Here is a 24,725-nt window from a genome sequence, read left to right on the forward strand (position 1 = left end):
TCTATATACATAGATATATCTACATATATACAGGGTGGGCCATTTTATATGGATACATTTATATGGATAGTCATGTGAGGGCTTGTTTGTTGTGGGACGAGTTTACATTTTTTATTGGTACCATTTTCGGGCACAACATTTTTTGATCACTTAATATTCTGATTTTTGGGAGACAGAATGAACAAAAATCAGCAATTCAGGAACTTTTTTTTATTTTTATATATGCCGTTCACCGTGTGGTAAAATTGATAAGGCAGCTGTATTCTTCGGGTCAGTACGATTACAGCGGTACTACATTTATATAATTTTTATGTTTTGGCGCTTTTACACAGTAAAAACTATTTTTATACAAAAAAAATAATTGTTTTTGCATCGCTTTATTCTGAGAGGTATATCATCTTTATTGGTTGGTGATATCAACTATTTTTTTGTATAAAAATAGTTTTTATTGTGTAAAAGCGCCAAAACATAAAAATTAGATAAATGTAGTACCGCTGTAATCGTACTGACCCGAAGAATACAGCTGCCTTATCAATTTTACCACACGGTGAATGGCATATATATAAACAAAAAAAAAACAACTTTCTGAATTGCTGTTTTTTGTTCATTCGGTCTCCCAAAAATCAGAATATTAAGTGATCAAAAAATGTTGTGCCTGAAAATGGTACCAATAAAGAATGTCAACTCGTCCCACAACAAACAAGCCCTCACATGACTGTCGGCAGAAATATAGAAACATTAGAGCTCTCAAAATTTGGCAATGCAAAAACTTTATTTAATTTTTTTTTATAAAAAGTGTTTACTTCGTTTCTTAGTGTGTGATAGCAGCCAAAGATAAAAAAAAAAACTATATAAATCTGGTATCTCTGTAATCACACCGACCCGGAGAATACAGTCGAACAATCCCTTATACCTCATGAGGAACTGCGTAAAAAATAAGTCCATTCTTCACCTACTATTGATTTGTTTTTTCTGTCTCCCAAAGATCGCAGTAAGGCTCTGCTCACATTTACCCTATGCTCTACGCTGAGCACTTGCACAGGGGTTTCCGTGTAAATCTCTGAAATACGTGATTCAGACAGAACCTCCGGCGGAAGACTCCCTGTAATGTGGCCTATGATCCGGCGGTGTCCGTCTTATTAAGCAGGCATAAAAGCGTGGTGAACCACAGTTTTGTGCATTTCTGAGAAGACTGACACCGCTGAACAGAGGCCAAATGGAGTTCAGATTAACTCTGCTGCCTCTTTATAGTGAATTGATCTGTTGGAGGTTTCATCTGAATCTCGTCATTCGGAGAGTTAGACCAGAGTCAAACTAGCGAATCACATCTGATGTGAGCGCATGGGATGCAATATGCTAATGACACTCGGCTCCAGCTCTGCTGCAAGTGGGAGCAGAGTGTCAGTGATCTGTACTCCGATCCTCTCACATGATAGGATCGCTGCTGTTCTGTGGGGGAGACAGAGAAATTAATTTCTCCATCTCATCTGTTGCTGGCGTCGGCGGGAATCGCACTGCACTCTGGTTATATCAGAGTGCAGTGTGATGTTTCACACACACCACCCATAGACTTATATGGGTGCGTGTGATCCGAATTCCGCATGCAATCACAGCAGGCTGCTTTTTTTTTCCCCGTCTGATCACTATCCCGTCGGAGCAGGAAAAAAAAAAAAAACTTCATTCAGAATGCAAGAATAGGATTAAATTGGTACGAATGGAATCCGATTTTTAATCTAATTGCATTCGTCCGATTTAATCGCAAGTGGGAGAGAGCCCTTAGATGGAAATGCCGATGTAAGTGCTCAGCGTAGAGCACAGGATAAATGTGATCGAATGTTATGTAAAATGTTCCCAATAAAAGCCTCAACTCAAAAATCAAGACCCCACTCAGGTCCTTTGTCTGTTAACGGAAATATCGGGGGCTTCCACGTTACTAGTAGCTCAAATGCTCTGGAAAAGCGCTCCCCCCCCCCCCCCCCACCAAAAGAAAAAGAAATCCAGCAAAATCTGCGCTTCCAAATCCAAATGTCCCCCTCACTTCCGAGCCCCACAATGTGCCTAAACCACATTTAGCATATTTATTATACACATTTGGCATCTCTGTAGCGATGAGGTCCTGCTTCATTTATGGGGTACATGTCTCCAGAAGAAAGAGCTGGGCATTACAATGTGTGGGCACTGCAACCTACTGGGCACTTTTTTTACTCCGCAACATCCACTGCTGCTTGCTTTTGGCAAACACGCATGGAGTCAAAATCTTTGCTACACCTGAACATAAATTCACAGAGGGGTATAATTTACAAAACGGGGTCACTTGAGAGGGGATTCTGCTCTTTTGGCACTTAGGGCTCTGTATATGGAGTCCGCAAACTATTCTATGAAAATTTGTTTTCTGAGAGTTAAATAGCGCTCCTTCCCTCCTGAGTCTTGCTGTGTGGCTAAGCAGTTTTGGTGCCACTTTTACCCATTCACCATATGAAAATGTGAAATCTGGGGCTAAAACAATTTTTTTTTTTGTGGTAAAAATGTAATAATTTTTTCATCACTACCCAATGGTATAAAATTCTGTGACACATTTGTGGTGACAATATGACCACTGCATCCCTAGATAAATTGAGGTGTAGTTTGTAAAATGAGGTCACTTATGGGGGATTCTGCTGTTATGGGACTTCAGGGGCCCTGCCAATGTGACATGGTACCCGCAAACCATAACAGCAAAATATGCAGTACAATATGGCGCTCCTTCCCTTCTGAGCTTTGCACTGTGCCTCAAAAGTAGTTTTCAACCACTTATGGGGTATTGACATACTTGCCATACAAAATGGGGTCACTTATGGGTGGTTTCCACCTTTTAGACACATCAGGGGTCTGCAAACGCCACATGGTGTCTATTCCAGCCAGTTTTGTGTTCCAAAAGTCAAATGGCGCTTATTCTGTTCCGAGCCCTGCAGTGCGCCAAAACAGTTGTTTTCCCCCACATATGGGGTATCGGCGTACTCTGGAGAAATTGCACAATAAATTATATGGTTCATTTTCTTCTGTTACCCTTGTGAAAATAAAAAAATTGGGGCCAAAGTAACATTTTTGTGGGAAAAAGTTCCATTTAAATTTTTTCCTTTTGTCATTGCTTTAATTCCTGTGAAGCACCTGAAGGGTTAAAAAAACTTCTTGAATGTGGTTTTGAGCACCTTGAGGGGTGCTGTTTTTAGAATTGTCACTTTTAGGTATTTTCTGTCATATAAGCCCTTCAAGTCACTACAAATGTGAGGTCCCTAAAAAAAAAAAAAAAAAAAAATTGGTTTTGTAAATTGTTTTGGACAAATGAGAAATTTCTGATAAACTTTTAACCCTTCTAACTTCCTAACAAAAATATTGTTTCACAAATGATGCTGATGTAAAGTAGACATGTGGGAAATGTTATTTATTAACTATTTTGTGTTGTATAACTATCTATTTTCCCAAATAAACACAAAAAATATTGACCTAAATTTACCACTAACATAAAGTACAATGTGTCACTAAAAAACTCTCCGAATCACTGGGATTCTTTGAAGCGTTCCAGAGTTATTACCACATAAAGTGACACTGGTTAGAATTGAAAAAAAATGGCCTGGTGAGGAAGGTGAAAACAGGCTCGGGGTGAAAGGGTTAAGAAGGGCTTTTAAAATCACAGGCAAGAACAATTAATGTTGCTGACCTATTGAATGGAACTATGGAATTCTTGTTCTAGACAGATTTTTGGAAGAGCGCATATTGATACTTGAGTTTAGCTGGTGTGAAGGAATCCTATTACTAAAACATGCTGTTTTTTCGATAATGTGTATTTTACTATGTAAAGTAGACTTATTGCCCCCCATTCATCCAACTATTACTTTGCATTTGAGAAAAAGTAATAGTTACTTCATCCAAACCCTTTCATGTCCCTTCAAATATAATGACAACCGGGAATAAAACTCCAGCTGTCTATTCCCACAGGCTAGTGAGGACAGCGAGGAGGATGACATACTGCCTACAAGGTCTGCTGAGGTCACCAAGACTAGAGCGTCTGTCCGTATGACCCGCTATCTGGAATCTTGGGGAGCTGCTAAACCGTTTGCTCACCTTAATCATAGAGACAGTCTGATACCAGAAAACCTCAGCACCTCCCGCATAATGGTAAGTGTCCATAAATGTATTACTTGTGAAAGAGACTGGAGAAATGAAGCAGACCCAGGAAACTTCTAGTTGTTATAAGGCCTATATTGCTACGCATAGATTAACATGTAGATTACGTTCTTTAGTCAATTCCTTTCTTTGATATATCATTGTTTTGTCTTTTCTAGGATCTACCAATGTCTGCTATGCCTCAGATTGGAAGTACTGACAAGTAGGAGCAGGAATCTTCTTCTCCCTTGCTGCTTTATGCTTCCTCCATGTCCTTGTGATGTCAGATTCCCTTTTTATAGACTCTGCTACATGTTTACCTGCTTGGCTCTCCTGTCCTGTGGCTTCCATGTGTCTGATGTCCGCACAGCTTCTTGTGAGAAGAGACTATCTATCTTTGTCCTCTTGTCTCTAGTGTGCTTGTTTCTTAGTCCTGTTCAGAGATCTTATCTTCTGTTTTCCTGAAATATAAGGGAGCTTTGTTAATGTTTTCTTTCTATAACTGTTAAATGGCTGCGTGATTAGTTTAAGATTAAAGGGAATGTGTCACCCCCTGGGAGTTATCAGACCTCTAATATGGGCATACATGTTATAAAAATGTAAATCCATACATACCTGTCTGCCTCATATTAGCGGTCTGATTGCAGAGAAATGTCTTTTTATAAAATCTGTTTTCATATACTTTTTTTGCTCCCTGTCCCATTTTTCCCTGCAGTGGTCTAGTGCGCAGTCACTGTGACTCCTCAGCGCCTGGTCACTAGACCACTGCAGGGAAAAATGGGGCCGGGAGCCAAAAAAGCGCGCTTGACGCATGCGGGGGATGTGAACGAGAAGAGCGCACGTCACAGGGCCCTGTGACGTGCAGGGGGGGGGGCAGAATATGGAAATTAAGCAGATAGGTAGGGATTTCTTGACGTGCCCTGGGCGCCAAGTATGTGAAAACAGATTTTATAAAAAGACATTTCTCTGCAATCCAGACCGCTAATATGAGGCATACAGGTATGTATGGATTTACATTTCTATCACCTGTATGCCCATATTAGAGGTCTGATAACTCCCAAGGGGTGACAGATTACCTTTAATGTACCATATACATAGCTGACTCTCATTCAGTTACATGCAAGCCTATCGGCGTACGTTTAATAGCCTGTTTAGATTGGCCAACGAGCATTAATACGACCATTTTGTGCACATAGAACATTATTGTATCTACAGCATATGTCCTGTTTACACATCTGCTGCATATGTCCTGTCTACACCTCCTCTACATGGGGAGGAAGCATAAATGAATATACTGATGCCATGGGCACGAACTCTTCCACCTGCTTCTTTGTGTTGGGTAACACATTTCCCTGTTTTGTTTTATCATAGGAGCTAGTGTATCTGTTGTTTCACTGGTCCTATGAGCTCATCTAAATCAGTGAAGAACTCCGCGACCGGCTGGACACCTAAACTGAGCTCACGGCTTATCATTACATTGATAACTGAGACGTCATTGAGTGCAGTCCCAGAGTGTCGGAGCCGGTCAAAAATCTGGTGAAATAGCATGTACGGTTCGTCCTCAGATGAAAGGAACAAGCAGAGAGGATTAACGTAGTTCACTCACTCCTTTGATAATCAAAACGGGCAGAGAAATGTGTGGTCTTACACCAGGGGCAGACACTGAAAGCTTGGGGCCCCTGTGCAAGAAATGTGTCTGGGCCCCCGTCTTTTTATGGTGACGAAGCTACAGATATATAGTGAGTACACTATATACTAATTGACTGTGCTATACATAATAAGTGAGTACACTGTATACTAAGGGACTGCGCTATACATAAGGCTACATTTGTATGCAGTGCTGGGGTGCTGCCCGCTTTTATAGACGCATTGAGCATGTCCTATTCTGACCCTCAAAATCGGATAAGAACAGGACATTCTCTGACTCTCTCCGATCTCTTTCTCAGATCCGTCATTTTCACGGATGTACAGACATTTCACACAAATGTGAGAATGTAGCCTAAGGGAGTTTACAAATAACATTACCTCTTCAAGTCATACAGTACAGATACAGAATAATATTTACATCCAGGCACTTACTGCTGACGTCTCATCTGAGTAGTCATTTTCTGCTGTTTCTCCTCCATCTGGTCAGACCTTCATGTCGACATCTCCCAGCCACGACTCTTCTTGTCAAGGTGATCACCACAGCCCTAAAAATAGCAAGGTCACATATTTGATGACATACATGTGTCTTCCCCGCACCGCGCCCCTGAATACAGATACGTACACCAGCATTAACATGCTATTAACCACACACCAATCAAAATATTAAGTGATAAGAGCACTGTGCCCCCCATTAACTATAATCTCTGCCACCCAATAAATATAAATTATTCAGTCTCTATGACTCTCCCCAATTAACTGTAAGGCTATGTGCACACGTTCTGTTTTTGTTGCGGAAAGTATGCAAGGTTTTACAGTGCAAGCAAAGTGAATGAGATCCCTGAAGTCTCATGCACATGTTGCTTATTTTTTCGTTGCAGATTTGCAGCAGATTAAAACCTGCATAATGTAAATTCTTGCAGCCTATATCAGCCATATTAATGAGTGGGGGAAAATACGCAACAAAAGCATGTTAAAAAACAGGCAAAAAATGTATTTTACGCACCGTTCCTCCTGCCAACGCATTAGGATATGCAGCAGAATTTTCTTCTGCAAATCATGAACGTGTGCACATCGCCTTAGTCCCTGTTCTGTTTAGCCCACCCCCCATTCATTATAAGTCCTTGATAGCATCATAATGAATTTTGGGATGGGAGAAGACATTGTCCAGTACTTGCCATCTTCCAGCACCTTCTCAATTCATTACAAGTCCCTGATAGCGTCTTCTCCCACCTTTCATTTAATTATAAAGTGTCCTATGCACCTTTCCCCCTCCTCTCCCACTCCGCAATAAATTTTAAGTCCCTGATGGCGTCATAATGAATTGTGGGATGGGGAAGGACGCCATCAGGGACTTGGCACCCTCCTCCACCACCCAATTAATTTTACATCCATATCTAATGTCCTCTTCCCCCGTTTATAAGTCCCACTTCCATCCCAATCCCCCACCCCCCTCATTGTCATCTCCTTCACCCCCCCTCATTGTAATCTCCTTCACCCCCCCTCATTGTCCTCTCCTCCACCCCCCTTCATTGTCCTATCTTCCCCAACCCCTTCATTGTCCTATCTTCCCCAACCCCTTCATTGTCCTATCTTCCCCAACCCCTTCATTGTCCTATCTTCCCCAACCCCTTCATTGTCCTATCTTCCCCAACCCCTTCATTGTCCTATCTTCCCCAACCCCTTCATTGTCCTATCTTCCCCAACCCCTTCATTGTCCTATCTTCCCCAACCCCTTCATTGTCCTATCTTCCCCAACCCCTTCATTGTCCTATCTTCCCCAACCCCTTCATTATCTTCTCCCTCACATCTCATTATTGTCCTCTCCCCAGTGTATTGGAAAAAAACACACTCGCATCTCCATCTGTTCCCCCACAGCATCGCTTCTTTCTTCGTCACTGGCAACTTTCTGAATGACACAGGCGCCCTGCATGCTGATGTTATCAAACCGAGCGCCTGTGTCACTGAGAAAGCGCCGGGCAGGAAGCTGAGGACGGGATCCTGCAGCTCCGCTGCCATATTCTTTTGTAGGCAGCGGAGCTGCAGGATCACTACCCAGCACGCAAGATTGCCCTCATTATTACCGCCCTGCAAGGGCTCCCCTCCACCTCCGGACCCGATGCCGCTGCACCTGCTACATGTCCGCCCCTGCCTCACACAAAGAAGCAGCTGGAAGACTCCTTGCTGATGGCATCCGTATACTCACTTATGTTTCCTCCCTTTGCTAGAAGCTGTGTATGCATGACTATCGGCTGTGGCATCTCTGTATGGTCAGGCACAGCTGGTTACACAGGACACCTTTATGTTTTCCCCCAAACACATCCAATTGTGGAATTTCTTATTATGACATGATCTATTGATTAAAGTGTACTTTTGTTAACGGGACAAACCCATAAAACTTGCTATAAGTCTTCTCATCCAATGAAGGAGTATTTTGCTCATTCATCGGAATTGTCGGCCTGTTTAGACAGGCTTGTTCCCAATTAGCAGCCTAAGTAGCCTTTAAGGCTCTGCTCACACCTCTTCTTTATAATATGCTCGATGGCTTACACTTTATATCGGCGCCCTAAATCCTAAAACTAGTTTTTTGGGGATATACGGCTCTGAAGCCAGGTCATCCCATGGCTAGTTGCACGCCAAGATTCAGTTCTCTAAAAATGAAGGCCATAGGATAACTGTCAGTCAGCTTTCTGACTACAAAAAAAAGTATATTCAATAAGAAAGGGAGAGAAGGCACTTGTGACAGTGGCTTATCTCCCAGCAGAATAAAATATCTGCCACGTCAACATCGAACATATCAAATCCTTATTTTCCAACATTTGCTGTTCGGGCCCCACACACCTTAACTTGTACCAGTAGAGGTAGTTGTAGGCCTCTTTAGACAGTTTATTATTATTTTCATTTTGGTTTTTCTTACTAATATTTGGACACATATTCACTTTGAATGTCTGTAAACATGAATATTTCTGTGATTCTCGCTCACCTGCTTTCATCAAGGTATTTTATTTCTTTATTTTTCTTTAATTAAGGATTTGTTCCGCAAAAGAGGCAACCGAGACCTCAAATGATAACAGTATTTCCAGTATTTTGGAAGAGCTTAAATCCTTGAGGTACATAATTTTGAGAAATGATCTGGTCTGTGCCTGTACAATAATAGCGGAGTGTAATCATTAATTCGGTTTGATCCCTATCAGGCAATGGAAGAAATCTGATGATTTTAATCGAGTCACCCTGTATTTCAACCAGAAAGCCATAGAAAAAGAGGTATGATGTTAAACTTTATTATTTCTTCTAACATATTTAATTAGTATTCATCAGGCCAGAATCTAAGAGTTATCATGCAGGATACACAAATCCAAGCTGTTGTAAACTATTCCTAATAAATAAATGTACAATTCTCACCTTATCATGGAGTCGATCCTTTACAGATATGATGAAGTCTCATTGTTGTTAATTATAGGGCATTGTAGTTCTAGCAATGGCTTCACTTGAGTTATTTGCTTCATTTGTTTTATTTCATCTACAATGTTTAGGTATCTAACATTGCAGCCCCCAGTGTTTTGTGGCAAGTGACAACTCCTCAGAAGTCACAGAATGTTATTGATAGTAATTGTAAAATATCTCCAGTCTGAAACACCATCTGAAGTCCAAAATGTCCGAAATATCCTAAAATGCCCCAGAATCTATGATCGGCAGTAGTTTTTGTGATTTGATTCCTTACCGGTTGTTACATTGTGCAGCTGTTTCTAAGGATTAAGAGTAACTCTGGTGCCAGCAATGCTCTCAACTAAAGTCATTTGGCCCATGAAGCTAGAATTTTTTTTTTTCTTTAAATTTCTGTGAAGTATTTTTTCCTCGCTTTCGGGAAAATGTGAATGGTTTTGCAGAGATGTGGAAAATATCAGAGGCCAATTATTGCAGCAGCAACTATTTGATGTTCATGCAGATCAGCTATTACTTCACTCCTCTCAAAAACTAGGAGAATTCAGACTGCTGCACCCCACCAAAAAACAGGGCTGTGGAGTCGGCGTCTGTGTCCATTTTGGTGGAGTCGGTATAAAATGGACCGACTCCAACTCCTAAAATTATATAATAAATTGGGTACAGTAGTTCAATGCAGTTTGTGGGGAATATTTTTTCATAAGAATTTGGGAAAGTTATGAAATGTCCTATAAATGTCTGTCCTATTCCTGATCTAAGGGTCTAGACTTTTAGCTGAGATGAATCTGTGCTACAGTAAATTTATCACTTAAACATGAGCCGTGTATGAGGGAGTCGGTGTCATGGAAATTGAGGAGTCGGAGGTTTGGCTTACCGACTCCACAGCCCTGCCAAAAAATCATAATACAGAATTTATTTAGTGATAGAAAGTTGGGTATACTGTAAGGCTATGTTCACACTAAGTGTTTTTTCAGCGTTTTTTTTCTGCAGCAAAACCTGATCTCTTGCCAGGGAGGTTTGTTCAGGATTTTGCTTGTTTTTTTGCTGCGTTTTTTTTCACTGTCCTTTTGTCTCTTTATGTATGTACATAACGTTCAGAGTAAAAAAAAATCTCATTCTATTTCATAAGGTTTTGGTACAAAAAAACTCTGCAAAACCTGATACCTGCGTTTTTGGTGCTTTTTTTCACCACTCATTACTTCCAATGGGTGAAAAACGCTGAAAGAAGTGACATGCTCTATTCTGCAAAAAAACATGCAAAGCACAAAATACTGATGAAACAAAAACCAAGGTGCATGCAAGAGATTCCTGGAATCTCATAGACTTTGCTGGTACTGTAAAACCGGGCAGAAAATTTGCATTAAAAAAAGCTGAAAAAACGCCTAGTGTGAACATAGCCTAAGTGGAAATGCTGTTTTATACAACGCAATACGCCACATTCTTACAGGGATTGTCCAAGATTAGAAAAGAAAATATTATATGTTTTGGGTTTTCTTATCTTTTTCTCCTGGAATTAATGCATTGCCTGTCTGTGGTCTGTCAGGCTGTAATATACAGTGTTTTATAGACTGTATTGTAGACAAATTATTTCTTGAATCCTGGACTATACTTTTAACTACTTCGCGCCATCTTCTGTGGAAGAATGGCTAAAGTTGGGTGTGGGTATATAGAGTGGAACTAGGAACCGAGCCTACTCCATGCACATTGGTCTTGAAGCTGTGCTAAAATTATGCCTAGCTCCGACGAGGTAGGGCGGGATGGGGGCGTCGCAATCGCCACTCATCAAAAATGTTACTCCAGCAAGGACTGGAGTAGGATTTGTGGAGAGGCGCACACAGAGGTGTATGCCACTCGTTCAAATCGCCTCTTTATGAATTGGGAGCATCTGACTCCAGCACACCTCCCCATCAAGATGGCATGAACATTGCCCGTCTTGATGAATCGGGCCCATTGGGTTGCCTTGCTATACAGCAAATACCTGCCGTGACAGCAGCAACCTAAGCTAGCTCCAATCGCTGCTGTTTATCCACTTATAATATGCTTTCAGAGTGAAATCTACATTTCAATTATGCTTTTAGAGTGACAGTGGCACTTAACACCTTAGTGACCACTAGCCGTCTTTTTACTGACCTGCGATATAAGAGACTAGCGTTCCCCGACAGGTGACAATCCTGTAGCTGTCAGCTGTACACTATAGCTGACAACTTTCTGCATCAGCCATGAACAATGTTGGCACCGACCATGGACGTTTAACCCCTTAGATTCCCATGTCAATAGTGACTACAGAATATAAATAGTTAACAGAGTGTGGGGATTCCTCTTTAACTCCATCGGCACCCTGAGATCTCGATTGTGTGGTCCTGATGTTTGCCATGGCAGTTCATGGCCAAATAACGGACTAAGGCTATGTGCCCACGATGCAGAAATGCTGCATATTTTTTCCGCTTCTCCCTGGCAGGAAAAACGCATGCGGATTGTACATGCGGATTTTACATGCGTTTTTCCTTCCAGGTAGAAGCGTTTGTCAAGCGTTCTTCACATGCATTTCTGCATGCGGGTTATCAAGCTCTTTCCAAGCGATTTTCGCATCACTTGGAAAAGTGCTTGACAACTTGGTCACACTATATAAATCCATACAACCGGCATGGATTTATAGTAGTGTGACCAACTTAGTTAAAAAAAACACCTCCCGGTGTTTTCTCTGCTGCATCCGGTGTCTTGGGCGGCTCGCGGTGGTGTGAAGGACCTGCGGTGACGTCATTGAGTCATGTGTCAGGTCACATGACTCAATGACGTCATGGCAGGTCCTTCACAACACCGCGACCCATACAGCGGACCAGACGGAGGGGAGAAAACACCGGGAGGCATCGGAAGGTGAGTATAATCTTTATTTTTTATTTTAAATTCTTTTTTTTTTTTTTACAGTTTCTATGGTACCAGAGTCTGGAGGAGAGTCTCCTCTCCTCCAGACCTGGGTACCATCCGCACATTGAACCGTGTGATATCCGCATGTGCAGATGTAGTGATGCTGTTGTCACGCAGTCCAATGCAAGTCAATGGCGGCGATTACGTTGCGTGTCCGCAAAATTAATGGACATGCTGCGGATTTTTCCGCAATGATAATCCGCAGCGGACATTTCCGCAGCATGTGCACAGCACATGCGGATTATCATTGGGAACCATGGGGCACGTATTACCAAGCTTTTTTTAAGCGTTTTCGCTGCGGAAATTCCGCGGCAAAAACGCTTGAAGAGCGCATAGTGGGCACACAGACTTAGAGTCTGCCGGTTATAGCGGCCTGTTCAGAAGTTATCAAAATTTAGGTGGTAAAAATAAACTTTTTCATTCTCGTCATGCCACTTTCCATTACTTCCTGAAAAGAACCAGAAGGGTTAATTAACTACCTGAAAGCAATTAATATGTTGAGGGGTACGATTTTTAAAATGGTATCACTTTTGGGTAGTTTCGAACATATAGGACGCCCAAAGTCACTTCAAAACTGAATAGATCCCTATAAAAATAAGTTTTGTAAATTTCCTTAGAAAAATGACTTCTACATTTTTAAACCTTCTAAAATGCTAATAAAATAAAACAACGCTTTACAAATGGTGCTGATGTAAGGCAGACATGAGGGAAATGTTATGTATTAATGTTTTTGTATGGCATGACTATTGGAATTAAAGGGATAGTCATTCAAAGTTTGAAAACTGACATTTTTAAAACATTTTTGTCAAATTTCTGATATTTTTATAAATAAACGCAAGACATATCAACCTAAATGTACCATTATTATAAAGTATCATGTGTCACAAAAAAACAGTCTCAAAATCAATGGGATATGATGAAGCGTTCCAGAGTTCACTTCATAAAGTGACACCGGTCAAATTTCAAAAAATTGGTCCGGTCACTAAAGGGTTAGGTTTCATGATCCCGATGACATGTCAACTCCAATGCCCACTGCCACCACCCCTCAATGTGATTGTGGGAGCCGATGGATTGCCATGTCAGCCAGGGGCATATCAAAGGCTGCCATTACCACAACCTTTGTGCTCCTTCGAGTGCTGTTTCTAGAATTTGTTGAAAAATTATCTTCGGTCAAGAAAAAAAATGGAGGGGGAGGGGGGGGAGATAATTGTTTTACCCTATATGGTAAACGTCATAAAGCAAGAAAATTTAAATGCCATAATTGCTATTTTTCAGTTGCCACAACTCCCCTAAAAAGTGCAATTATAAGCAATCAAAATGTCAGATCTACCTCAAAGTGACGACAATAAAAAAAAAAAAAAAGTTATGGGTTTCCGAGAATGCCAACACTAAGCAACTTATTTATTTCCAACATTCTGAACATAGAAGAAGAAAACTAAGTTTGGTATCTCTGTAATCGTACAGACATGAAGAATCATTTTGCCAGGTCTTTTTTACTGCACACTGAATGCCATACAAACAATACCCTAAAAGAAAATGGTGGAATGACATATTTTTTTTTTAACTCCTTTTCCCTTCATTTAATTTTTTTTTTCATGATTTTCAGTACATTTATAGTAAAATGGCCCTTCTTCTCGTAATCTTTTCCTTTCCTTTTAATATGATCTTGTCTTCTTAAAAATAAAATTGAAACCTCTATAAAGTAATGTGTGTGTCCTAAGGAGGTCAGTCGTGCTCTTCCCTTCCTCCGCACTTCCCTGTGTGTGGCTGTAGGACAGCGGTCTGCAATAGATGCTTCTCTGCTGCACCCTGTCTTTTTTAGGTTTTGTGTGCTTGATGTAATGTACTGGTTTTAAGAAAAAAAGTTTTTTCTTTATAAGAAAGCTGCTGGCATGTAGTAACACAGTAGTATTATTTCTTACAGTACCGACTTTCTGACCTGCCGTCCTTCAAATATTACACCGCCTGTTGCTTCTTCATCTTTGTTTGTAACTTTATAGTCCAGATGTTGGTGTCTCCCAAGTAAGTGATCATGAAATTGTTGCCATATTCCAAGGGGCTACAGTATGCTCTATCCAAACACCTGTGAGGACCTGTGTGATAAGTGCAGACCTTTAATTCATATGACAGTATGATGCAGTACATGCATGTGAACATGGCATTTATAAGTTATTGCTATAATTCCTATTCAGTAATGGTACGGTTATGTGCATGTTTTAATGAAGATTTGTGTGCCTACCGTCATGAGAAAGCGGCCTCATTAAAATAGGTGCCTGTGTTAAATACATCAGAATGGTACCTTATAAAACTGCACAATGTAAATTAGTCCTATAGGAGTTGTTGACAACTAGTTTTGGACGGTGACCAATACTGCCCCTGCCATACCCTAATCTGCATTCTCTTTCCAGGAATACAGCCCTTGGCATCTCATATGGCATTTCATTCTTCTTATTTCTACTTTTCCTGTTTGCCTGCTTTGCTGGACATCTCTCTGTAAGTGGCTGATAGGCTTTTTTGTTATACATTATTTAGATGTGTATATAAAATCATATTTGATTATTCAATTGCATTCATCAAGACAGACATTGTTCCTTCCAGTCTTAGTAAGGCACCAAAAGTCAAAGGCTCCAGATTCATTAAGAAGCGCACTCCTCTTAATGAATCAGGGATATATTAAAAGTTAGGGACTGGTGTATGGTGGCATAAGGTACACAACAAAATGAGCTAAACGAGTGGGCATAATCATGCCCCGTCCCACCCCAACTCCACTCACTTCGGCCGAGCTGGTCTGAAAACGGCAAAAGTCTATTAGATTGATTTCATGAGCTAAACTGTTTGTGTGCCTGAACAGTAGCTCTTGTAAAGTCCATCCATGCATTGATATCACAGTTCAATATGCTAATCAGGCTGAAGTGCTTTGGACGTTACTAAGCACTCCTGTCTCCCCAGCCCAGGCCACGAAGTATAGGTGTTCAGCTTGTTCCATTACTGCACAGCATTGATCAGTGACTGTAACTTTGATCCATGGTAGTCTAAGCCACAAATATAAACACACCTTATGTCATCATGGATTCAGACTGGACTTATGCTTTATACTGCAGCGCTGCTTGTTCAGATAAAAAGCTGGGCATAAGCGCAAGCTCATCAGGATGTCAGTGCATGTAAAGATCCCTTACAGCTAGGATAGTAAAGATAAATGAAAGCTTCTAAACCACCAGCAAGAAGAAAGGAAGGTAAGGCAGCTAAAATATCCCTAGCTGGCAGTTCTACTAATTGTTCATTACCTGTTAGTGATCTCTAGCTCCTCCTGGGTCATATTAATGCTTTTCTTCTATGAATATTGGCCCCATCACAGTGATTTTTGTTGTTGTTGATGTTTATTAACCTCTATGATGATAATCACAGTTTATGAACATAAACCATTCACGCTCTTCAGCCCAAATCCAGAACGGGCAAGTTGTAATTATTACAAAGCCCTCATGTCTATGGCAACAGAAGGGCCAGTGAATATTTAGTGCTTCATTATGCGTTCAGTAAAGATCTTTATGTTCATTATTCCAACAGAAATGTATCCTTAAAGGACCACAGCTTCTCCACTGGGTTCCTTCTCTCTCCTCCGCTCTCTCCAGCCGGCCCTGGTTGAGAGTGCCCTTTGGAATCCTGACCGTTCTCACAGTGTTGTTTATGGCAGTTTTTAACTTGGTAATTAATCACTTTTGTTTCCGTGTATATTTCAATAATCAGTAGGAAGATCACTTCACTTGTCAGACAGCTACATACGAATAATACACCGTAGTCTTACCTGTGCAAGAATAAGACTTTAAGTGTGGGCAGATACCGAAGGGTCCAGATGTAGAGAACTCCCGGACACCAGCAGTACCATTATTGGTGACCAGCCATACCACCTGCTCTGTGACATGCGAGGCTCTTAGTCTACAGGCTTTATTGAGAATTATCATTTTTTTTGTTTCATAAAGATGATCACTTATGGAGCTTTTTCACTCAGTTCTTTTTACCAGAAAAATTGTGTCCAGATGTCTCCATGAATACATCACTAACGTCAGCCACTGAGACCCAACTGCTGTACAGTCTGCCGGTCAGTAGATCTTCAATTTTAGTGAAATATTTATATCTTTAATGATATTCTGCAGTGTGTATATACATAGCCGGCAACCCTGCCGATAGGATGCTGTGGTGCTTTTGTGATAACCCTATTTAGCAATAATATAGACTGTAAGCCCGTGATGATCATAACAGTCTCATACAAAAATGATGAAGCGCGTAGGGATGAGCATGAATACAGATAGTTTATAGGACCATAAGAAACTATTTATCAGGCTATCTCAGTACAAAAGTCTAAGAAAAGGAGTCATTAGCACTGCACCTGTGGATGAAGGCAGCGCTAGAAAGCTGTCCTGAAAACAACAAAACAGGATATAGCAAACTGAATGTGAACGCCACAACCAGACTTTACACCTCTAATGAGGTAACTTGAAAAGGCATATTCATGCAATAGCACAAACATGAAAAGATACTAACCTGAATAACTGCAAAAAGACGGAGTTACATATATATAGCCAATAATTACCCAAATTTGCAAATACCAGTGGTGCGACAGATGGAGGAAAAAAGAAGGGGGAAGGGGGGCCTAGTGGTGTCACCCCTACGCGCGTTTCGGCAGGCCTTCGTCAGGGGGCATGTGTCCTAGTTGTTTATTTTATAACGCTATTTCTTCTTCGTATATCCTAGTTCAACATTTTATCTTTGAAACTAAAAAAGTAGCTTTTAGATTTTCTTTAGTTTTGTGTTCTCTGCTAGGAAAAGGCTGAAAGCTATTGTAGGTACAGTAAATTTCAGCTATGGGTCCTTAATCTTAGTACCCAAAATGGTTAAAAAATATTGTGCTGTTTGACTAATAGGAGCTGTGACGGCTATCAATCTCCTGTATTCATGAGGAGAGATCCCCCCTTACATCTCTCTAGTGACTGATAGACTGCCGCTTACACAGCAGCCTGGAAGGCAAGTAGAGGCAAGCGAGCACTCCCTTATAAATGCCGGCTGACTCACAGCTGTATTCTTCAGCGTTCCTATTAGCCAAATGGCAGAAAAGGTTTGTTGTACGCGGTTTAGGCTTCTAGGAGAACAGACCTACAGCTTCATTAGCATGACATGCAAAGAGTTTTTAGTCTTTAATGGAGTTGATGAATATTGGTGAGGGTGTAATGAAATCGTTAGAAAGTGTTGTTGTTACTGACACGTGATAACTCCATCAATAATGGCCCTCTCCTCCTTTCCAGTATTACATGTACTGCTGTATTCTGGGGCTGCTGGCCTGCTCCGCATTCCTGCTCATGAACTTTGAAGTCAAGCTGATCCTGCTGAGCATTGCCCTGGTGATCTACAATATAATCTTCCTGCACACTCACAGCTGGCTCTCTGACTGTTACATTGATTGGCTCGCTGTGAACCACAACATTTCCAGGTACGCTGGAGTCGCCGGCCTTCTGTTACAGCAGGCACTATAGCTAATCTAGTACGCAGCATACAGTGTAGTGTTCAGGTTGCTTCACTCTTTTTTTTTTTTTTTTTTTTTTTTTTTTTATGAGAGATGTTGAAACATGATAGGCGTTATAGTGTAGGAAGCCAAAATAAACATGCTCCTGTTCACTCTGTAGAAAACACGTTATGTTACATGTATGCTTTTCTTACTATAGGCCAGGAATCCTGAAGGAGCCAAAAGTTATGGGCAGCGTTTCATTGTTTATCTTCTTCTCAACCCTTCTGGCACTGGCCAGACAGGTGAGTCCTCGTCATTGTGTAGAGTATACTACAGAGAAACAGATGGGAAACCCACACTGCTTTTACTGTCCCCAACACATTGGCATGCCGCCGAGTCTTTTAATGAATTAAAAAATAGAGTGGTGGGCGGCTTTTATGTTCTATTAGCTTTCCTATTTGTATATTCATACCACTGCGCTTTAAACGATGGCAAGTTCTATTCTGCAGAGGACGGTAACTCTCACACGGTCATTCAAGAGCGGATATGGTTTAGTGCGTGTGTGCGTGTGCGTGTGTGCGTGCATACTAAACCATATCCACTTTTGAATGACAGTGTGGGAGTTACCGTCCTTTGTTTGCAATATGTAATACATACATATATATACAAATATATATAATATACTATTTTTTTTTTTAGTTTGTTTTTTTTAGAAAGCTTTTCTGTGTTTTTAATAGTATTATATGGGTTATTTTTGCTTTGTGTTCACATTTTTGCAGAATGAGTTTTACTGTCGACTTGACTTTCTTTGGAAGAGGAAGTTTAAAATGGAGCGTGAACGTATTGAGACCATGGAGAATCTCAATCGTGTTCTGCTGGAAAATGTCCTTCCAGCTGATGTAGCCCAGCAGTTTATTGGGCAAAACCTTAGGAACGAGGTAACAAGACAACAAACAAAAAAAAAAAAACATACTATCTATCTATTAATATATTCGTATTTTTTTTATATTTATTAGTGAAGGAAATAAGGTTAATTTTAACATTGAGAGATAGAATATCCAAAAGAAAATCACATTATATAAATTAAATTAATTCATTTGCATTTTGCAGTGAGAAATAAGTATTTGATCCCTCTGGCAAACAACACTTAATGCTTGGTGGCAAAATCCTTGTTGGCAAGCACAGCAGTCAGACGTTTTTTGTAGTTGATGATGAGGGTTGTGCACATGTCAGGAGGAATTTTGGTCCACTCCTCTTTGCAAGATCATCTCTAAATCATTCAGATTTTGAGGCTGTCGCTTGGCAACTCGGAGTTTCAACTCCCTCCATAAGTTTACTATGGGATTAAGGTCTGGAGACTGGCTAGGCCACTCCATGATCTTACTGTGCTTCTTTTTGAGCCACTCCTTTGTTGCCTTGGCTGTATGTTTTGGGTCATTGTCTTGCTGGAAGATCCAGCCACGACCTATTTTTAATGTCCTGGCGGAGGGAAGGAGGTTGTTACTCTGGATTTTACGGTGCATGGCTCCATCCATTCCCCCATTGATGCGGTGAAGTAGTCATGTGCCCTTAGCAGAGAAACACCTCCCTCCCCAAAACCTAATGTTTCCACCTCCATGCTTGACAGTGGGGATGGTTTTCTTTGGGTCATAGGCAGCATTTCTCTTCCTCCAAACACGTCGAGTTGAGTTAATGCCAAAGAGCTCAATTTTTGTCTCATCTGACCACAGCACCTTCTCCCAATAACTCACAGAATCATCCAGGTGTTCATTGGCAAACTTCAGATGGACCTGCACATGTGCCTTCTTGAGCAGGGGGACCTTGCGGGCACTGCAGGATTTTAAACCTTTAAGGCGTAATGTGTTACCAATGGTTTTCTTGGTGACTGGTGCCAGCTGCCTTGAGATCATTAGCAGCTGGCAAATTATGCAATTTAATTATTTAAAAATCATACAATGTGATTTTTACCTACAATAATAATTACAGACCTCTCCATTCTTTGTAGGTGGAAAACTTTCAAAGTCGGCAGTGTATAAAATTCTTATTTTCCCCACTGTGAATAAAATTTGCTCCAACTACTTTATCTCTTGTGTGTATGTTTTTATCTATTTATCTTATTCTATAAGCATGCCTTCTGTACCTGTAGGACCTGTATCACCAGTCATATGACTGTGTCTGCGTCATGTTTGCATCAATACCTGACTTCAAGGAATTTTATACAGAAAGCGATGAAAACCATGAAGGACTGGAATGTCTACGACTGCTTAATGAAATAATAGCAGATTTTGATGAGGTGAGAAAAAAGATAGTACTAAATTCTAATTCTTCTGAACAAATCCTAGTGCAGTACAGTCACGAAACCCACTCATTCGCAATTCGTGCCTTGGACGCTACCGTGAAAAGGGGGCTCCACTTCCCACTCATTCGTCCACTCGCCTATCTCAATAGGCCAACAATGAGCTAAGCACAGTCCACAGATGGTCCCCACATCCACGACGCACTTTATGCTGCCACTACTCACTGTTTTACCAGGCCAGAGAGACACCTGCACTGGGCAAGACACTAGTACACCTACACGCCCAGCTTTTCCAAGCTCCTGAACGGTTCACTACTTGCACTCTGGCTACAAAATAACACAACCAAGCTACTTTCTCTCCTCAAGATTGTGGGTACACTAGAGCAACAAGGGACAAACTTATTAATTTTTTCATTTAATATACATTCAGAAGTACAGTGCTTAAAAAGGTTACAAAAGATGGAATAATAAAAGCACATACAGGAATAAACCGTATAAAATACAGATGCCACTTACTAGTTGGATCTGTGAGCGCTTCTGGTGGAGGAGAACGCTGCAGTAATATGTACAGATCTACAATACATTTAGCTTCTCCTGGGGTCTGACACGGATATAACTTAGATGACATGTTATAATGGGTCTCATTTTATAACCACAGACCTCTTACTTCTCCCTCCTCTGAGATAATAGGGGGACGGCTGAATAGATTCAAGTCATCCAGTTTTAGCCCTCATTTCTGCTGTGGGTCCTGTTTTCCCTCAGAAACCTCTTAGAGCAATGTTTCCCAAACTCCAGTCTTCACTGCCCCCAAGAGATCGCGTTTTCAGGATTTCCTTATTGTTGAACAAGTAAGAGAACTTGTGCCAATTGGTGATGCCTTGATGATGATTCCATCACCTGTGTAATACTAAGGAAATCCTGAAAACATGATCTGTTGGGGGCCGTAAGGACTAGAGTTTGGGTAACCATGTCCTAGAGAATCAATATGGTCTCATCATACTGATCATCTTTCAAGCGTTCTATATATACAATATATGAATATGATGTATCCATAATTCAGTGAGATGTTGCGCTCCTGTGGGTTGCCAGCAAGCAAAACTTTTGCCATTTTACCCACAAATGCGAATAGGCTCCATAATTATGGATATACCAATAGATTCTGTAAAACTAGAATTATAATTTAAAAAAAAAACCTTTAAAATATTATTTTATCTAGTCTTGTCTTTGCCATAAAGACAGAGCGGCTGAACGAGATGAAAGCATTGACACCAAGCCCACATTGACAGCTACCTGTTAATTACTCTGTAGACACACTCCATGTCTGCTTTTCATCAAATAACCTGCTTGAACTACCTATTCACAGCAGGTGGTGTAGGCAGTGATCCAATATCCCAGCCTTTGATCTATATAACTCATAACCCTACTTATTACTAGTACTAAACTTTAACCCTCTGATGACCCATAATCAAAATGGCCTAAATGGTTTGTTGCTATATCCCACTCTATAAAGTAATTTTTTTTTTCATCAAGGTGATCTCACCAGGAACAGGTGGTACTACACATCAGGGCTTCTGCCACAGCTTTTACCATTGCCTTGGTTGCTGCAGTCAATCACGCAATAAATAACTAGTAGTCTGATGCAAATATGTTTATTCAGTCATACAATACCATGCACTAACTAATGTGTAGCGTGGTTGTATAAAGGTGTGTTCACAATCCTACTGTATAACTTACAGCTTGTCCCATAAAATACAAGCCCTTACACAACTCTGTTGACAGAAAAATAGTCACCTGTACCATATACCCATGTATATACTAGTCAACACATGTCAAAAGAAAGAAGTGCAAAGATCTGAGATAATACAACAATGTTAAATGAAAGTTATGACTTTCAGAACATTGTGACTTAAATGCAAATGATTGTTTTAAAGTTTATCTTTATTACTGCTACTTTTGTACAATAAAGTAAAAAATATATATATATATATATATATATATATATATATATATATATATATATATATATATATATATATATATATATATATATAATATTTTCTAACTATATAGAGTGCTCTATTTCTTCTGACCCCCAAAATTAAAATGATAAATGGCAGAAAATTCAAAACCTAAAAAAGACACATTAGCAGTTTCTTTTCCATTCTCCCCGATAGAGGGGAAAAAATCATCCCAAAATCTTACCATTTAAAAAATATAACTTCATCCAGGCAAAAAAATGAGGCGTTACATGGCTACATCGCTAGAAAAAAAAGATGGCTCCTAGAATGTGAGGAAAAAAATACTGCCTCGCCCAAAGGGCCCGACCTAATTGCAGAATATAGGATCTCTTCTAATCCTACATGCGCTACACTTTCAATCTCGTGATATTATTCTGTTGGGAAAATGTTGAAAATAGCCTGTGAAATATGTTTGGTAGATGTGTACAAATTTGGGGCACTAAGATCATTGACTACATTTACAGTCATTAGAAGTGGGTGAAGTGGCTATTAGGTCTAAGAGATGAATATCCAGCATTTTATACACTTGATTCTTTTCCAGCTTCTTTCAAAACCGAAATTCAGCAGTGTGGAAAAAATTAAGACCATCGGGAGTGCGTACATGGCAGCAACAGGATTAAATGCTACATCAGGACAAGAAAACCCACAGGTATCCTTCATGCTATACTTCATCTCCGTGGACATAATTTATGAACGAACCTCCTCTAAAGCCAACTTGTATGAAAACTTCTGCCTACATTTCTGAATTATCCTTGATTCTTTTAGGATGGAGACAGAAACTATAATCATATTGGCATCATGGTAGAATTTGCAACCGCCCTTATAGGAAAGCTGGACTTGATCAATAAACACTCTTTTAACAATTTCAAGCTGCGTGTAGGTGAGTTAAATGTCACATCTTGTTACAGATCCCCTGTATTACTCTTTTTATACATTCTGCCTCATACTTAAAGAGTAACAGACCATGTAATCTTTATTTCATAAATCAATCGTATACATAAAAATAAGAAACTGTGTAATATATCTTATCAGAAAAATCTTCTTTCTCCTTGTGGACTGATCATTAATTTTCAAAATTCTCAGTTCCCAGATAAAATCTGTGTTCATTACTGAGATAGGAGGAGATGATGGTTGGCGCTCATAATGTTCTATTTAGAGGGTTGGAGCAGGGAAGAGCTAGAGGCAGAACTCCTCCCCCCTTCTTGGTGCTCATAACGTTCTATTTAGAGGGAAGGAGCAGTGAAGAGCTAGAGGCAGAGCTCCTCTCCTTTCTTGGTGCTCATAACGTTCTATTTAGAGGGAAGGAGCAGTGAAGAGCTAGAGGCAGAGCTCCTCCTCTCCTTTCTTGGTGCTCATAACGTTCTATTTAGAGGGGAGGAGCAGTGAAGAGCTAGAGGCAGAGCTCCTCCTCTCCTTTCTTGGTGCTCATAACGTTCTATTTAGAGGGGAGGAGCAGTGAAGAGCTAGAGGCAGAGCTCCTCCTCTCCTTTCTTGGTGCTCATAACGTTCTATTTAGAGTGGAGGAGCAGTGAAGAGCTAGAGGCAGAGCTCCTCCTTTCTTGGTGCTCATAACGTTCTATTTAGAGGGGAGGAGCAGTGAAGAGCTAGAGGCAGAGCTCCTCCTTTCTTGGTGCTCATAACGTTCTATTTAGAGGGGAGGAGCAGTGAAGAGCTAGAGGCTGAGCTCCTCCTCTCCTTTCTTGGTGCTCATAACGTTCTATTTAGAGGGGAGGAGCAGAGAAGAGCTAGAGGCTGAGCTCCTCCTCTCCTTTCTTGGTGAATTGAGAATTTTAAAAAATGAAATCTCAGTCCTGGTGGAGAAAGAGAAGCGGATTTCTTTGATAACATAGGAGAAGGTGGGCACCACCCAGGAATAAATAGAGATCGACCCAATGCATAAAAAACACAATGTATGCAAAGAGAGAAGAAAGATATGCAAGAAACGGGGATCTCACAGAAAAAAAAAATATAAAGTATTTTATTAACGCATATTAAATACAGACAACACAGACATCTAAAAACATTAAAAAATAGCCCGAACTGATACAAGTATAATACAATACAGTCACAATATTATCCAAGCCAAAACAACAAACAGGTATTAATAAAGATATAAATTCATAGAATCATCAGTTCAGAGCAGACAGACCACATAGTCCAGATAATGTTAGTATGCAGTAAACAAAAGGTGGTTAACCTGAGACCTCAATGGTTAAAAATGTGCAAGACCAATGAAGTGCAAATGCTGAAGCAGCTAGAAAAATCCATCCTGTTCTACATAGATAAACAAGGGTCCAATGTGTATTCCCAGCAGTAAAGTGCATGGATTTCTTTGATTAAGATATATTACAAAGTTTTTAGTTTCATGTGTACAATTGATTTATGAAATAAAAATTAAAATGATTGTTACTCTTTAAATAATTCTTTCAGCTTTTCACACATTTTTACTCTCAATCCTCCTCCTTCCCACCATTAAGGTATTAACCATGGACCTGTGGTTGCTGGGGTTATCGGAGCCCAAAAGCCTCAATATGACATCTGGGGCAATACAGTCAATGTGGCGAGCCGAATGGACAGCACGGGCGTACTTGGGAAAATTCAGGTAATTGAGATATGAACTGGCCGCAGTGAATAAAGGGACAAGAATGTTTGTAGTAGTAAGACGTTATATTTCATTTCCAAACCTCCCTCTCAGAATCCGTCCCGGTGTTGGTTGCTTTTATAGAGGCCTCATTCAGATGTCAGTCATTTTAAACATGTA

The 24,725-nt window shown here is 40.4% G+C and overlaps 1 protein-coding gene across 2 annotated transcripts in view; it reads left to right on the plus strand.

The window, feature by feature from the left end:
* ADCY4 (adenylate cyclase 4) overlaps positions 1-24,725 on the plus strand; it is a 109,264-nt gene that overhangs the window by 82,890 nt on the left and 1,649 nt on the right. For both annotated transcript variants that reach the window (XM_073671154.1, XM_073671153.1), the window contains exons 11-25: positions 3,976-4,155; positions 4,323-4,366; positions 8,817-8,897; positions 8,982-9,051; positions 14,078-14,175; positions 14,562-14,646; positions 15,718-15,855; positions 16,160-16,249; positions 17,451-17,635; positions 17,868-17,952; positions 18,430-18,588; positions 19,797-19,943; positions 22,506-22,613; positions 22,730-22,844; positions 24,442-24,566. In XM_073671154.1, the coding sequence (XP_073527255.1) occupies positions 3,976-4,155; positions 4,323-4,366; positions 8,817-8,897; positions 8,982-9,051; positions 14,078-14,175; positions 14,562-14,646; positions 15,718-15,855; positions 16,160-16,249; positions 17,451-17,635; positions 17,868-17,952; positions 18,430-18,588; positions 19,797-19,943; positions 22,506-22,613; positions 22,730-22,844; positions 24,442-24,566 (1,710 nt within the window). The remainder of the gene's footprint in view (positions 1-3,975; positions 4,156-4,322; positions 4,367-8,816; positions 8,898-8,981; positions 9,052-14,077; positions 14,176-14,561; positions 14,647-15,717; positions 15,856-16,159; positions 16,250-17,450; positions 17,636-17,867; positions 17,953-18,429; positions 18,589-19,796; positions 19,944-22,505; positions 22,614-22,729; positions 22,845-24,441; positions 24,567-24,725) is intronic.

The sequence above is a fragment of the Phyllobates terribilis genome, unplaced genomic scaffold, assembly GCF_046119375.1.
Source record: "Phyllobates terribilis strain yellow unplaced genomic scaffold, ASM4611937v1 Scaffold_1__5_contigs__length_1240528914, whole genome shotgun sequence".
Taxonomy (NCBI): Eukaryota; Metazoa; Chordata; class Amphibia; order Anura; family Dendrobatidae; genus Phyllobates; species Phyllobates terribilis.